General features: G+C 41.2%; 1 protein-coding gene across 4 annotated transcripts in view; it reads left to right on the top strand.

The window, feature by feature from the left end:
* LOC100882367 (discoidin domain-containing receptor 2) overlaps positions 1 to 17,814 on the top strand; it is a 275,352-nt gene that overhangs the window by 114,790 nt on the left and 142,748 nt on the right. For all 4 annotated transcript variants that reach the window (XM_076530135.1, XM_076530133.1, XM_076530136.1 and 1 more), the window contains exon 3: positions 10,636 to 10,817. In XM_076530135.1, the coding sequence (XP_076386250.1) occupies positions 10,715 to 10,817 (103 nt within the window). In that variant the 5' untranslated portion in view covers positions 10,636 to 10,714. The remainder of the gene's footprint in view (positions 1 to 10,635; positions 10,818 to 17,814) is intronic.

Genomic DNA, 17,814 nt, shown 5'->3' on the forward strand with positions numbered 1-17,814 from the left:
ATGTAAGCTTTCAGGCATCGGCGGAAAAGCGATGCTTACCCGTCTCGAAAATATGCGTGAGCATTGAAAAGGGAGAAACACGAGCAGCGTGGTATGTCCAGACGGAACGTTAATGTCAGTTAATTATCTGTAAAACGCCCGAGGCGGTAGATTCGTTTCCAAACTGGTGTGCTTGTAACGCGTGGGCGAAGCCAGCGTGTTTTCTCGAATCACGACGTCCAACAGAAATTTCTCGACTCGATTTTGGTTGTTAAAAAAACGGGGCATGTTTATGTATCTCCAACTTTATCCTACTCGTTTCCGTGTTCCAAAACTGATCAGCTTTCTAAATACCTTTTCATTCATTAAACTAATTCTTCGTTTATAAATTTAACATTCAAATAATTTGCTGGAGTTATTATTGACTTTAATAATGAATGATAATGTTTAATATAATCAGTTTGTAAACGACGCACGTTGTAATTGACGCGCGTTAAAATTGACGTGCGTCATATTCACCGTACGTTGAAACCCCTGCGCGTTGGTATTACTGCACGTTAGAGTACTGCACGCGATTACTGCCGTTACAATCACTTTATCTTAGAATAAACCTTGCTGCATATTAGAATCACTTTATGTAAGAATAATCTTACGCTGTGCTGAGCGTTAGAATTACTGCGCGGTTTAATTGTCGAACGGTGAAATTACTGCACGTTAACAGCATCATTGTACTCATCAACAATGCAATTGTTAAGTGTTAAAATTAAGGTAGATTGCAATTGTCACGCATTAGAATTACGGTACGTTGTGATTACAGTACGTTAGAACTACCGCACGTTGCAGTTGCGGTGCGTTTATGTTGCTGCACGCTGCAATCACTGCGTATTGCGGTCGTCTCGTGTTGTATACGCCACGTGTTGCAACTGCTGCATATTATAATTGCTATATGTTAAAATCTTGCATTAGAAGCACTACCCTTTACAGTTGTCACGCGTTGGTCGTGCGTCAGATTCAACGCGTTGTAACTGCAACTATAATTGCTGCGCGTTGTAATAATTGTAGCTTCAATCGCTACACGTTGTAAATGTCTCTAATTGCAATATCCGTTGTAACCGAGCGTTACAGTTGCGATACGTCGACGCACGTTACAATCAACGCGCATTACAACTAACGTGCGTTAGAATAAACGCACGTTACAATCAACGTGCGTTAATTTTTTGCATAACTAAACATTTTATTACGTATTATAAGAAAAACTTGAAAACGTGCTGCTAGTACCCGTAATTACAATATCGGCTCGATAGATCTCACAGTAGACCTCGTTCCCCAATATATTAACTACCATTTTTTAAAAATTGCATTGTCAATCTCCAGGACCCGACTAAACTACCAGCCACACATTCTCGATTCGTCTCCTTCTATTTTTCAATCAACAACGGCCATGCACACTTTGTCTTTTTTTCCCATTTCAACGATAGTAGGTATTTGATCACAACGATACGACAAGCGAATATCTGAAATAAAAACGGCAAGTTTGCGGTTTGATCCCCAACCTGATCCCCGTGTCCTGTTTGACGGCACGCTTCGACGAGTCCGATCCATTTCGCGTGTCCAAAAAGAAGCCGGTCTTCGTGTCTGCGACGGACTTTAGTAGTATTTTCAGCGTACGTACAGCCGCGCACGATGTGTGCACATGTACACACGCTCGTCGTTTCTTCAAATATTTACGCGTCAGACACTCTGTCAGCGGCAGGCGACGAAACCGGCAACGACACGACGATCATAAACGTGACTGGATAAAGGAGAAACGTTTCCCGGACAGACGTTGTCCAAGTGGATCTCTTCGTTTTAGACGGATTTTCAGGGATGCAGTCGTTCGGCAACGCTCGCATCGACAGACATCGCGGATAAGATACCTCGGAATTATGGAGGGCTTTATTCGAGAACCGTGTATCGTGACGTACAGATTTATGGCGTCGCGGGGGTGGGGGGCTGGGGCGGTCGACTTTCCATTTATCAGAATGGTACCTGTAGCATTCGGTTCAGAATGGCTGCGAAACATCCGCAAACTTCGATCCGACCGAACAAATGGATGAAGTTTCGCAAAAGAAAAACGCGGACCGGGAGAATCACAATGGGAGGCGGCCTCGGATGCCTCGACGTTCCTCTTCCTATTGTGCGTCGACTCGTGAAAAATGCACACTGATTTTCCGTAACAATGCTGACGAAAGGAGAATTTTACTGATCGCCGGGCTAAAGAGATGTACCGTGAAATATTTCTGCCATCTTTGGATCCCTGTTCCATCGCCCGGGTAACACACTGTCCTTGCACACGATAAAGAAATCGCCGGTCATTTCTCACTGACGTTCAATTATCCCCCATTATACTACCTACTCTTCGGCAGCAATTTTTTTCCAATACCGCGGGAATATCGCAGATGTATATCTGATTTCTGCTCGATCAATTTTCTTTCCATCCGCATACTATATTTTCTATATTCACGTATGAATTTATACTACTGGCTTTTTCATGTGGTCACATTTTTAAATTGCATCGATAGGGGCCCTCCGTTATTCAGTTTAACACAATTTATAATAAATGTTGTTTAACTAAATCTGTAATACATATGCAACTTGCACTAAGATTTGTTTGTGAGATGCATCAGAACCACAGCTACAATATTAAAACAGACAAAGAAGGTTTAACACTAGATTTACGGAACCCGTCAAAATGACGGATAAGTCTATTTTAGATGACAAAATTTGTTAAGAAATTTTTGTAATTTCATCAACTTTCAGCAAAAGAATCAATGTTTTAGGCAGTTCGCATATCATCTGCAATTTATTTATTTTTCTACTTTAGGTAAATTTAAATAAAAGTGACCATCAAACGTCCGTAAGTCTAGTATTAAATGTTACGTCATTTTGGTATTATGCAATCGTTTGTTTAAAAAATAAATAAACAAAAGATAAATTAGTACCACGTTTCTTTTTCTGACCAATGTAGATTTCAAAAAAAATATTTTAACAAAGTATGTAACATAATAAGAAACTTATGTAAGAAACTTATTATGACCGGTTTGGTAGTTTTAGTTAAATAATATCAAACAATATATTTTTCCAAATTACCAAATTCTCGAATTAGCATATTTCGTTGTTTGATTACACGCACGGCTTGTACGCGTTTCGGGAACATATGCGAAGCAAGGGTGAAAGAGAGGGATGACTATCGCACCCCCGTACACGCTGAAGAACGTAAGAGCCGTTGTGTTAAGCCACGCTGTAAGCCGCGAAGGCTCCCCGTGATATCCTAGTTCGACGTCGAATCTCTTCGTTTGCATAGCAATGAGTTTATGCAGATTAATACACGCGAAACGTCTACGCGTACAACGTCTCGTGAGATGTAAAGCACCGGTACGTACACTCCGTTGCAATATAGACGTCTTTTGTATAATCAGACTTATTATACACTTTGTGTTTTTGCAATTCACTAATTTAGACATTTTTTTAATTTTAGAACTTTCAAGGTTGAACGTTGAATTTTAGAACTTTTAAGGTCGCAAGTTTTTTATTTGCTGATTTCAAAATTTTGTAATTTTTAGGTTTTTAAATGTGCTGTTTACAATTTTTGCAGACATTTCCAAATTTCCACATCCCCAAATTCCCACATCCCCAAATTTCTACGTCTCCAAATCCTCACATCCCCAAATTGCCACATCCCCGAATTCCCACACCCCCCAATTTCTACGTCTCCAATTCCTCTCATCCCCAAATTCCCACATTCCCAAATTCCCACATCCCCAAATTCCCACATCCCCAAATCCTCACATCCCCAAATTCCCACACCTCCAAATTCCCACATCCTCAAATTCCCACACCCCCAAATTCCCACACCCCCAAATTCCCACACCCCCAAATTCTCATATCCCCAAATTCCCACATTCCCAAATTTCTACGTCTCCAAATCCTCACATCCCCAAATTCCCACATCCCCAAATTCCCACATCCCCAAATTCCCACATCCCCAAATTCCCACACCCCCAAATTTCTGCGTCTCCAATTCCTCTCATCCCCAAATTCCCACATCCCCAAATTCTTACGTCCCCAAATTCCTATTTCTCCAAATTCCTACGTCTCCAACTCCTCACACCGCCAATTTCCTATATCCCCAAACTCCTATGTCCCTAAATACCTATCTCCCCCAAATTCCCTACGTCCCCAAATTCTCACACCCCCAAATCCCTACATCTCCCAATTACTATATCTTAAAATTTCAATTTCCCCAAATTCCTACGTCTCCAAATGTACCACTCCCTCTCCCAAAATCCCTACATATATCATCCTAAATATAACCCTAAAATACTCAAATCCCTTGAACACTAAATAACCCTAAATTTGCAAATCCCTAAAATCCCAATCCCAAAATCCTCTCCTCCCCTCCCAAAATTCCGAAAGATTCTCAATGACTATTAAAATGACTAGTGTGACAACTAGTGCACATTTATTAAATCTCACAATTAAAAAAAAAAAGAAGAAAACAATAAAAACGGAGATAGATATTTACTCATACTCTTGATTGCGATATTCCTGACAGAGCAAACCAGATTTGTTGTTGACTGTACACGGATTCGCGAACGTGCATGCATATTTTATTGGCCGCGCTTAAGGATTCCCGATCGCATAAACCCAGGGCACACGCGTCGCGACACCCTTCTCTCCGCTTCGCGATTTGTCTACCTCTCGTTCTCCTCCCATTAGTTATAATCCACGGATCCGAGACTTTATCAAACAATGGACGACCGACCTGCTTGCTTCTGCGATCCGATATAAGCCCGACAGACTACAAGCTGCTTAGTAAATGATAGAAGCGAGATAAATGCGGGCGTGTTTCGAACGTGTCTTTTTGTTTCACGATTGAACGATTTTACTGATCTGGAATACGAACTTCAGAGTTTTATGGTGGAATTAAAATTTGAGTGTAAGGAGAATTATTAAGAGCATGAATTAAAAATATATAGATATTATTGATGTGTAGAATATATACATTATATATATTTACATTGTGAATTAAAAGAGAACTGAAAGAGTTTCTAGGTTTGGTTTCATAGGATATTTGATGTCATTTGGGAAGTTAGCAAATTTTGAATTCGTTGATTTAGAGGTTTTTTGTAGTTGCAAAGTTTGAGGCCTGAAATCAAGTTTTTGACGTCCACGTTATTAAATTGATAAATTGCAAGATTTTTATATTCGTAAGGCCCTAAATCCCAAAGTTCTCAAATTCCAATGTCTCCAATTCTCAAAATCCTCAAATCCCAAGATCCACAAATCCTATCGTCCCCATATCCCAAGGTCCCCAAATCCCAAAATTCCCAAATCCCAAGGTCCCTAAATCCCAAAGTCCCCAAATTCCAAGCTTTCCAAATCCCAAGCTTCCCAAATCCCAAGCTTCCCAAATCCCAAGCTTCCCAAATCCCAAGCTTCCCAAATCCCAAGCTTCCCAAATCCCAAGGTCCCTAATTTCCAAGGTCTCCAAATCCCAAGCTTCCCAAATCCCATGTTTCCCACATCCCAAGTTTCCCAAATCCCAAGCTTCCCAAATCCCAAGCTTCCCAAATCCCAAAACCCCCAAATCCCAAGCTCCACAAATCCCAAGCTCCCTAAATCCCAAGCTCCCCAAATCCCAAGCTTCCCAAATCCCAAGCTTCCCATATCCCAAGCTTCCCGAATCCCAAGCTTCCCAAATCCCAAGCTTCCCAAATCCCAAGCTTTCCAAATCCCAAGCTCCCCAAATCCCAAGCTCCCCAAATTCCAAGCTCTCCAAATCCCAAGCTCCCCAAATCCCAAGCTCCCCAAATCCCAACCTCCCCAAATCCCAAGCTCCCCAAATCCTAAGCTCCCCAAGTTCCAACACCCCAAAATTTGCACCCCTCCAAAATTTCAAATCTCCCAAATCCCAAAGCCCCCAAACTCTCACACCCCCAAATCTCAACATCCTCAAATTTCTCTCCCTCCAAATCCCCAGAACCCCACATCCATACCCCCAAAACCACAAACTGCCCAGATTCCCACATTCCTTGTAGCCCACCCTACAACCCCACCCTCACATCCCAAAAATCCCAAAAAGTCCAAAAAACCTCATTTCCTCCATTGCTACATTTCCCCTACTCGAGTCGGAACTCGCTCTCGACAGCGCTATATAAATGTCCGCTTAAAAAACGACGTATCGTAGGCCTGGTTCGAAAATTCTTTCAGCACGATTGCCACTCGTTACGGGACGCTGGAAGTACGGCAGTCTCGATTGCTGATCAAACAAAGTATCCCAACCGCTTACTACCACGTCTGTAACAGGCTGGATACGAAGTTTCTACGAGCAGTGAGGACTTTCGCGAACGGAAACGATGAAATTCGTTCCGAGCTAGCGTGTTATCAAAGGAAGAGACGACGCTTGACCGCGCGGTGGATTCTTTTTTCAAGAGAATTCGACGCTATGCAAATTTCTTTCGCTCATCGTTCACGCTCGAGAAAGAGAGATCCTCTTATCGCGGCGCCAGACGTACCGAACGTTTTCCAATCAATTTCCCGTCACTTCGATCCAATAACCAAATTATTCGCCGATTGTTTTCTTTTCATCTACACGACACAAGATAATCGATGCAGCTAGATTTATGGAGCGGGGATTGGATTGCGTTTAGGACAACAAGGGATGTTGCAGTCGGAGTTTGGTGGAGATGTTTCAATTTGGGGATTTAAATTTTGAGGTTGTTTTTCTGATTTGAAGGATCGTGATAGGTTTTGCAAGGTGGTACTGTTGTTCATTATATGCAATCGCTATATTTATGGACATTAGACTACTTGTCTTTGAGGTGAAACTAAAGCAAAGAAATAGGCGAAGATGACATATAAATTAGTCTGTATCACCACATAGTTGATGATGATGATAAACTAGTCTGTGCGACCACATAGTGGATGATAATGATAAACTAGTCTGTGCGACCACATAGTGGATGATAATGATAAACTAGTCTGTGCGACCACATGGTTTATGATAAACTAATCTGTATGACCACATAGTTTGTGATAAACTAGTCTGTATGACCACATAGTTGATGATGATGATAAACTAGCCTAAGTATGACCACCTAGCTGTTGATGATGATGAACTAGTCCATATACTTTGACAAAAGCTTCTTAACAATTAGTTATTTATTAAAATGACTAGTTTGAAATGACATGTGTAAGACTCGCCATTTCAATGCATTCCATACATGTGATATCAAGGATAGGTAGACAAGTGTAACTAAGTTTGGGACTCATTAATATCTGTGGTAAATGATGAAAGTTAAATTAGACTCATGTGTCATATATCTAATAAACATTCAACTGGGTTATGTCAAAGTTATATCGGTACATTTAACTTTGAAGTACATCACATATGAATACAGTATACTCTATGAATACCTGTTAAGGTACTGCCTACGTAACTACTCTAAGTGACTGGGTTACTAAATTACTGTTAAGCTAATAAGTTGCCAAGCTAAGCTACTTAGCTACTTAGCTACTAAGATACTAAGCTAGTATGTTAAGCTACTTAGCCATTTAGCTATTAAGCTACTTAGCCATTTAGCTATTAAGCTACTTAGCTACTTAGCTACTAAGTTACTTAGCTACTAAGCTACTATATTAAGCTACTTAACTACTTAGCTACTTAGCTATTAAGCTACTAAGCTACTATGTTAAGCTACTTAGCTACTTAGCTACTTCGCTATTAAGCTACTAAGCTACTATGTTAAGCTACTTAGCTACTTAGCTACTTAGCTACTTAACTATTAAACTACTAAGCTACTATGTTAAGCTACTTAGTCATTTAGCTATTAAGCTACGTAGCTACTAAGTTACTAAGCTATTAAGCTACTAAGCTAAGCTGCTTAGCTACATAGCTATTAAGCTATTAAGCTACTATGTTAAGCTACTTAGCTACTTAGCTACTTAGCTATTAAGCTACTAAGCTACTATGTTTAGCTACTTAGCTATTAAGCTACTAAGCTACTATGTTAAGCTACTTAGCTACTTAGCTATTAAGCTGCTAAGCTGCTATGTTAAGCTACTTAGCTACTAAGCTACTAAATGAAGCTCCTTAATTACTTAGCCACTAAGCTACTTAGCTAAGCTACTTAGCTACTTAGCTACTTAGCTATTAAACTACTAAGCTACTATGTTAAGCTACTTAGCTATTAGCTGTTAAGCTACTAAGCTGCTATATTAAGCTACTTAGCTACTAAGCTACTAAATGAAGCTGCTTAATAACTTAGCTACTAAGCTACCTAGCTAAGCTACTCAGCTCCTAAGTACCCTAACAACTGCCAATAACTACTGAAACCATAACACCCTAAAACTATTTGACAACTCCCCCAAAAATAAAAGTACCCAATAAAACATTGAAGTACTCCAGTACAGTAACTCCATAATAAACAACATATACAGGTACCAAAATATGGATCCTTCGTGTGGAGAGCACAAGTCGTCGCATGTATGTTTAATGCTAGCACGCGAGGCCTACGACCGAGCGACTTCTTACTACCGTTCGCCATTACTTATTCACTTCCGGCGCAATTACCGCCGCGTACTCCATCAAAGTCCAGACACGGGGATCGCGCCTTTCTTACGAGCAACGCGGTTGTCATCCCCTTAGGCGAACAGAGAGCGTTTGTCGTAGGCGGAGGGACACGCGTCTCGCGAAATGTCTGACGTGTTACGCGAGTCGTGGCAAACCATTGTGTATCGTCGCTACCGATAAATCTGCGTAGCTATAGCTATCTCTCGCACGGTTGCGAGCGATCGTGAATTAATTATTCCAACTTTCGCTTTCCCGTGCCACCTGTCGTGGTACAGTCAACAGCAAATACGGCTTCCTTGGGGAGAATGTAGCGAGGGAGGAGGAGTGGACTTGTAATTCAATTATATTTTAGGGATTTTTGGGAATATGAAAATTTGGGGATGGTGATTGTTAGTTCGTTGACTTTTTGGGGATTTTTGGAAATCTGAAGATTGGCGGATTGAAATTTGGGGATCTAGGAATTTGGGAGACTAGGGAGTTTGGGATCTAGGGATTGGAGGATCTAGGGATTCGGCGATCTAGGGATTCGGGGATCTAGGGATTCGGGAGACTAGGAATTCGGGAGACTAGGGATGTGAGGATCTAGAGATTCAGAGATTTAGTGATTCGGGGATCTAGGGATTCGGGAGACTAGGGAGTTTGGGATCTAGGGATTGGAGGATCTAGGGATTCGGGGATCTAGGGATTCGGGGGACTAGGAATTCGGGAGACTAGGGATGTGAGGATCTAGAGATTCAGAGATTTAGTGATTCGGGGATCTAGGGATTTCGAGATTGAGAGATTTGGGGATCTAGGGAATTTTGAGATCTATGGAGCCTTGGGATCTAAGGAATTTTAGGGTCTATGGAACTTTGGGATCTAGGAAATTTGAGGGTTTATGGAATTTTGGGATCTAGGGAATTGTGAGGTCTATGGAATTTTGGGATCTAGGGAATTTGGAATCTTGGGATTTTGGGACCTAGGGATTTTGGAACCTAGAGATTTTGAGAAATTTACAAAATTGAAAAGTTGAATAATTGAATAACTGAATAATGGAAAAATTGAAAAATTGAAAAATTGAAAAATTGAAAAATTGAAAAATTGAAAAATTGAAAAATTGAATAATTGAAAAATTGAAAAATTGAAAAACTGAGAAATTGAAAAATTAAAAAATTGAAAAATTGAAAAATTGAAAAATTGAAAAATTAAGAGATTTCAAAAATTGAATTCAGAAATAAAAAAAATGTTAAAATGAAGAAAACCTTGCATTTGAGTGTACACACTGTGTCGAGATGAGTGTCGCGTGATTGGTGAACGGTAAACGACGCGAGAAATCGTGGCCATACTGGTTTCTCTACTCCATTTTGGAGAAAGTTATTGCAAATGGTCGATCGGCATGCACACCCCCGTCTACAAGACCTGCGACATTTAGCGCTTTCCATATTACGTGTTAATTAATTTCGTCACAAATGTCACGTCTGTGTGAGTTTAGTTTCTATTAAATCGATGGCTGCAAGTATAGACATTGACATTTTCTATTATACGTTATTAAGGCTCTTGGAACTTTCTTTTCTGACATCCACTATCAGCATTACCTAAATCATACACACACAATTTCAGGAATTTTTCTGTTCCCTCAATGATTATTTTGAGTACTGTATTTATCTAACATACTAAAATAAAATTTGATCATTTTGCCAATATTCGATGTATCTCAATTACAAGTTCTCGTACAAACCTACAATCTGCACACCAACCACTTAAACCACGTACCACACTCCACAATACCTCCCCAAAAGATAAAAACCACAATATTGTTAAAGTACCGAATCTCAAAAATTGTAACTATCGAAAGTTAAAAAATCTCGGTGAAGAAGTAATCGATCGTCGAAGTACCGTAAACATTGTACCCTACAATAGCTTCCCCTTAAGTTTCGTCCTAACGAAGTCATCGAACCCACCTTACCGGCACAACTCTCTCGAAAAGCATCGTCATCGTTCAACTCCCAGGGCTATCGTTAACCACGTCATAACGGTCGCGTTTTGTTCATTTTTTGTTGCAGGTTGACGAGGCAGAAATGGCACGGGCAGAGTCACGGTGAGAAAAGGGCGAGGGTGAAGCCCTCGCGCGAGACGAGAGCCATGGTGAAAAGCTTCGGTTTCTTCGCCAGGCGGGCAATACCTGCCTACCACCATCTTGTGCTTTTTCTCGCACTGGGCGGCACGACGGGCGCCGTAGACCTCTGTGAGTACAGCCAGATCCAAATTTCACTTTCTCATAATATTGCAATCAAGGATAATTATTATCAGGGATATTATTAGGTGATATTTGTAGATTTTTTGAGATTTGATTATTGTGGAATGGGTTGAGAATTTGGGAATTGTAGGATTTGGGGATTTAGGGATGCGGAAGTTTGGGGATTTGAAGATGGAATTTGGGGACGTAGGAATTTGGAGGCGTGGTAAATTGGAGGCGTAACAAATTGGAGACGTAGCAATTTGGGGATGTAGGAATTTGGAGACGTAGAAATTTGGTGAACGTAGAAATTTTGGAGGCGTAGAAATTTGGGAGCGTGGCAAATTGGAGACGTGGTAAATTGGGGGCATGACAAATTGGAGGCGCGGTAAATTGGGGGCGTGGTAAATTGGGGGTGTGACAAATTGGGGGCGTGGCGAATTGGAGGCGTAACAAATTGGAGACGTAGAAATTTTGGAGGCGTAGAAATTTGGGAGCGTGGCAAATTGGAGACGTGGTAAATTGGGGGCATGACAAATTGGAGGCGTGGCAAATTGGAGGCGTGGTAAATTGGGGGTGTGACAAATTGGAGGCGTGGCAAATTGGAGGCGTGGTAAATTGGGGGTGTGACAAATTGGGGGCGTGGCGAATTGGAGGCGTAACAAATTGGAGACGTAGAAATTTTGGAGGTGTAGAAATTTGAGAGCATGGCAAATTGGAGACGTGGTAAATTGGGTGCGTGGCGAATTGGAAGACGTAACAAATTAGTGACGTAGTAATATGAGGAAGTAGGAATTTCGAAACGTAAAAACTTGGGGACGTAGGAATTTAGAGAATTCATTAATATGAAAATGTTAGTATCTCTATTACAACTAAAAAAATTTTACAAAGTAACTAAAAAAGTATGAAACCGTAAAAAAGTAGAAACCTAACAATTTGAAAATGTTCCCCCTGCAATTTATAAATCGCCGAGTTCACATATACGTGCGCATCTAAAGCCAAGTTAAGTTATAGCCGTACAAGCTGTAATCTGACGGTAGCTTTATAGTTTTTTTTCTCCCCCTGTTTTTTTATCGCGAATGTTCGTCTATAAGTTATTAACGAGCTTCGCTGCTCCGATGTGATACACGTGGCGAGTGCCGCTTGACCGCAGTCAACGAACTTTCGATCTGGAATCGACTTTGGCCGCGTGTATGGAAAAGTTGCCTTCGTACGATCGTGTATCAACCCCACCGTCCCTCTTCGAATCGCCAACTTTCTGCCAGAAGTTGTATTTAAACAGCACTCGCCACGAGGGAGAGTACTGAACGAACCTTTGTATGATTTTGTTTCATACAAATTGGTTAGGCGGAACTTTTGGGGAAATCGATGGAAAGTGTGGGGTTGAAGGTTCTGTAAATTTTATCGAATTATACTGACCTTTAAGATCAATTTTCTGTTGAAAAATTTTGACGTGATTCTGAATAATATTTCCCATTGCAAAAATGGGGTTTGAAGTTTCGTTTTTGAATTATTAAGGAAAAACACGGAACCAATCAGAGCGCAAGGATTATTACGGGTTGAACTACTACGCGTCGAATATCCACGCGTTGGATTACTGCGCGTTGGATATCCACATGCTGGATTACTACGCGTTAGATTACCACGCATTAGATTCCTAAGCTTAGAATTACCACGCGTTGCATTATTACGCGTTGGATTGCTACGCGTAGAATATGCACGCGCTAGATTACTACGCGTTGGATATCCACACGCTGGATTAGTACGCGTTGGATTACTACGCATGGGACTACTACGCGTAGGATTACCACGCGTTACATTACCACACGTTGCATTACTACGCGTTAGATTACCACGCATTAGATTCCTACTCTTAGAATTACCACACGTTGCATTATTACGCGTTGGATTACTACGCGTAGAATATGCACGCGCTAGATTACTACGCGTTGGATATCCACACGCTGTATTAGTACGCGTTGGATTATTACGCATTGAATTACTACGCGTAGGATTACCACGCGTTGCATTACCACACGTTGCATTACTACGCGTTAGATTACCACGCATTAGATTCCTACTCTTAGAATTACCGCGCGATGCATTATTACGCGTTGGATTACTACGCGTAGAATATGCACGCGCTAGATTACTACGCGTTGGATATCCACACGCTGTATTAGTACGCGTTGGATTACTACGCATTGAATTACTACGCGTAGGATTACCACGCGTTGCATCACCACACGTTGCATTACTACGCGTTGGATAATTACGCGTTATCTGAAGCTGTCGCTCTCGCGTCTGCGCATGCGTAATCCTCGCGCTCTGATTAGTTCGTGTTCTTCCTTAACTCTTTGACTATAGCAGACTTCGGCACACACTGGCCATACGGTACGGTACGAATTCACTCGCGACGTTCATTGGGTACGGCGAAATTTTTCGTTAGACATGCATTAGACGCCTATTGGCACCAACAGTACCGAGAAGCCAACATGTTTCGGACGCCAATAGGCGCCAACAGTAGTCAAAGGGTTAATAATTCAAAAACGAAGCTTCAATCCCCATTTTTGCAAAGGGAAATCTTATTCAATATCACGTCAGCTACCATTTCCTACTAATTGTGACCTGTAAACTTCATTAAACTATGAAAAAATATTAAATACTCCACTCACGCAATTTACAACATCAACATAAATTATACTGCAACCGAAATTCTCCATATTTTAATCACGGAAGAAGGCTGTTTAAAGTACATGGAAATTATTCAAAGTGCAGAAGAAGGCGTCCTTTATCGGATAAAGGCAGAAAATCGTCTTAGCTGTCGTCGATCGAGGACGCTGATATTTAATGGGTCAATAAATGTCCAAGTAAATTTTCTGCGGTCGACGTCTCGCAAGCTGCTCTCATCGATCTGGTCGATCATGTTACCGTACGAAAAACCGATGTGCATCGATTTGCATGTCGGAGTGGCTTAGTCAGCATCGCCAGTTAGTTTCGTCGAACGATTTGTCTGCGTCAGCCATACTTTTCGTTCTAACGAGTTCACTCGTACCAAGTATCGAAATTGTTTGGACACCTCTGTAAACGATCGACGTTTCAATCCCTAATAAACGATTCGTACGACGTCCATACGTTAACATAACTTGTTTGTCACTGTTGATACACAAATTAATACAATCAAAATCTTGTGATGAAAGCCTAAAATTAGTTACATTAATTAACGAAATTAATCTACAGTTCACGAGACTTGCAGAAATTTCTGTATTAAAAAATATCTTCAGTTTAAAAGTTGCTGTGTTCAAAAATATCTTCACTTTATTGCTTATCGCGTTTTCACGAGACACCAAATTTATGAACCTGTTGCTGGGTAAAACATCGCGAGATTTTGGGAAGCAACAGCGATTATTTCGTACGATGAAAGAAACGAATGTCGAGGAGATTTCAACCGGCCAATTAGAACTTGTTTCGTGTAATATACTGATGGCGGAGCTTTGGAAGCTTACCGATGGAACGATACTACTTCTGTACGCTGACTTCTGTAGCCGACATTATCTTTCATTAGACCTTTCCATCTTTTCAACGGAATTCAACGAGAATTTTATTCAGAGTGTGTGTCACTCTGCGCTGAATCCGACTAATGGGGAGTTAATCGAGTTCTAAGATCGTTTAGGGAGATACTTTTTCTTAATTAGCTTCTTACGGATTTCCATAAGTTCTTTCTTACCTTGCTCTAGGAATGCTCTTTACTCTCACCGAAGTTTAGTTTGTAATATGCACTTCAAGGTTCTGAAATTCAAATATTTCTAAACTTTGAAAGCCCCAAAATTCCAAAGACCCCAAATTCCAAATAACAATAAATTACAAAAATAATGAAGATATTTAATTTAACTTCTGTGAAGCTCAATTGTATCAACGTTCCACCGTTCGTAATCGAACGTAAACGTAGCGTTAAATTCAGATAATGTTTCCCATAACGGTGTTCATATTTTTCTTCCCTTAATGCCTTGATCAACCTGTCGAAAACAAACTTCGATCAAGCCGACCATAAATCATCCAAGTAAAACATGCCAGTAAGCATCAATAACAATCTATACGCAGGAGACAAAGGGTCTGGTGAATCAAGCACGCCGTGCTATTATTATTAATGAAGCCTCGATATATCGCGCGTACACCCTCGAAATTCTCTCAACCCTCCTGCACCAACTTCTCGACTCAACCCCCGACAGAACTTCGATCGTTCTTCGCTATAATCCGTTCCCTTTGTTGACGCGTTCTAACGAGACACCGCTCAGATATCGTGTACGAAAATCGATCACAAATAACGATTTCGAAACGGGGAAAGTTGCTAAGTTCGATCGCGACGTCCGGCGTAAAGACGCTCATCCTCGTCGTGTCAGCCCGGTTTTCAGCGTCTCTTTCAACGAGCCACCCCTTTCGGAGTCGAACTCCGTCTCGGGAAAACATCATTAATTACTTCTGCTCTATTGACGCCTGGATAAATGGTAGCGGGGAAAACTTCTTCTTTCCACCGTTTCCACCAGATTTACATCGCAATTAGAAGAAGCAAATATTTGAGACAACTCTTGCGATGCTGTTTCGATTCCTTTAATAACAAACCTTGGGGGCACCGTTAGGAGCGATACTTATTTACGTGGTGTTGGGCAAAGTTTTGGAGGCATTTTGGGAGTGGGGGATGAGGTTTTTGGGTTTTGGGGGTTGGGAGTTGGTAGGTTGCGATTTTGGAATTTGGGGATGTGAGGAATTGGAGACGTAGAAATTTGGGGGTGTGGGTATTTGGGGATGTGAGGATTTGGGGATGTGGGAATTTGGGGATATGGAAATTTGGGAATGTGGGAATTTGGGGATGAGAGGAATTGGAGACGTAGAAATTTGGGGGTGTGGGAATTTGGAGACGTAGAAATTTGGGGATGTGGGAATTTGGGGATGTGGGTATTTGGGAATGTGAGGATTAGGGGATGTGAGAATTTGGGAATATGGAAATTTGGGAATGTGGGAATTTGGGGATGAGAGGAATTGGAGACGTAGAAATTTGGGGGTGTGGGAATTTGGGGGTTTGGGAATTTGGAGACGTAGAAATTTGGGGATGTGGGAATTTGGTGATGTGGGAATTTGGGGATGTGGGAATTTGGGGATATGGAAATTTGGGAATGTGGGAATTTGGGGATGAGAGGAATTGGAGACGTAGAAATTTGGGGGTGTGGGAATTTGGGGGTGTGGGAATTTGGAGACGTAGAAATTTGGGGATGTGGGAATTTGGGGATGTGGGAATTTGGGGATATGGAAATTTGGGAATGTGGGAATTTGGGGATGAGAGGAATTGGAGACGTAGAAATTTGGGGGTGTGGGAATTTGGAGACGTAGAAATTTGGGGGTGTGGGAATTTGGAGACGTAGAAATTTGGGGGTGTGGGAATTTGGAGACGTAGAAATTTGGGGGTGTGGGAATTTGGAGACGTAGAAATTTGGGGGTGTGGGAATTTGGGGTTTGGAATTTTGGGGTTTTGGGTTTTGTAATTTGGGGGATTTGGGAACTTAGGGAATTTGGAATTTGGGGTTTGGAGTTTTGGGAATTTGGAGTTCTGGGGTTTTGCAGTTTTGGGGTTTTGGGTTTTGCGGTTTGGGAGATTTGGACATTTGGGATTTTGGGAATTTAGGGAATTTGGGATTTGGAGTTTGGGAATTTGGAAAGACATCTAAGATTTGAACTCGTTAAGTAAATCTGGTGTTAATTTAGAATCGAAAGACTTCAACCCTTCAGACAGCAGACGTTGAAGATCTCGATATTCCACCTTTAAATATTTAACGTGTGTATATACAGCATATGTATATGTATACGTATATGTACATGTATGTATAAGAACATCAAGTGACATAAAATGTTATAAGGTACTAGTAAATATCGTAATATCAAGAAACATTAAGTAGTCACAAAATAATTTGAACATCTCGCACTCCCTCTGGTTAAATAACAGCGGTTTCAAGATTTCTCCAGGCGACAATCAATTTCAGAGTTCAACATATGCGTGTTGAAATTATTACCTGTTTGACACCATCGGATTGCATCAAAAGAATTCTTTCGCGGCGATGTTTACAGGAATTTATAAATAGCGACCCTACGAGGAGCAAGCGAGGCGGATAATTCAAGACGATATTCCTGTAGCGTTATTTTTGCGTTCACGCGAGTGAATATGAAAGATTGAAGTAGGTTAAAGATTGTGCGAAAATAAACACAAAGATGCGAGGTAAAAGTTTCCGTGGCACAATAATTTGAAAACAACCGTTCTCTTGGAAATGCACCTTTCACTAAGAATCCTTTGAAAGCGCCAAACAAAAGCAAAACTCGAATACCTGTTTTTCTGAAAACGTGCAGCCATCCGCGTTTAATCGATAACCCAGTTTTCGAGAACAATTAATCAAATTACACGGGAATTCGCGGTGCGTTAACGGAGACAAAATTAGCAATTTATAGAAATTTCCTTGCCGGTGAAGGTGTTGGATCCAAGAAGTATACGTCCCCGAAGACGGTACAAACTTTTACCGATATTAATGACCCACCCATGTGGCCATTCTGTTTCACGTAGGATTCCTTCCGTTATAACCTCGAATTCTCCGCCATTAATTCTCGCGGAGTCTCTGGCCACTCGAGGCACAAAGCTGCAACCTCCCATCTTGTTGTTCCGGTGCACCTGCACTCGATATCCGGCATTAGGCATTATCGTTATTCGCCGTGTGCCAGCTACGCTCAGGCAAACGATGCACCGGCAAATTTTACCGATCCTCGTTTTACTTCGGTAATAGAACTTCGATACGCATAAATTGCAGTCGATGCTGCCTTCATGAGCCACCTAACCCTCCCCGGTGTGTCTCGTTTCATATTCCTCGATAATCGACAACGTTCTCTCGCGATGTTAAGAGAATTGAACGCGTTTTCGATATAGTAAATTCTTTTGTTTTCGATCAAGTGCTAATCTTTTACTGCGGTT

The sequence above is a fragment of the Megachile rotundata genome, chromosome 3 (genome assembly GCF_050947335.1).
Source record: "Megachile rotundata isolate GNS110a chromosome 3, iyMegRotu1, whole genome shotgun sequence".
Classification (NCBI taxonomy): Eukaryota; Metazoa; Arthropoda; class Insecta; order Hymenoptera; family Megachilidae; genus Megachile; species Megachile rotundata.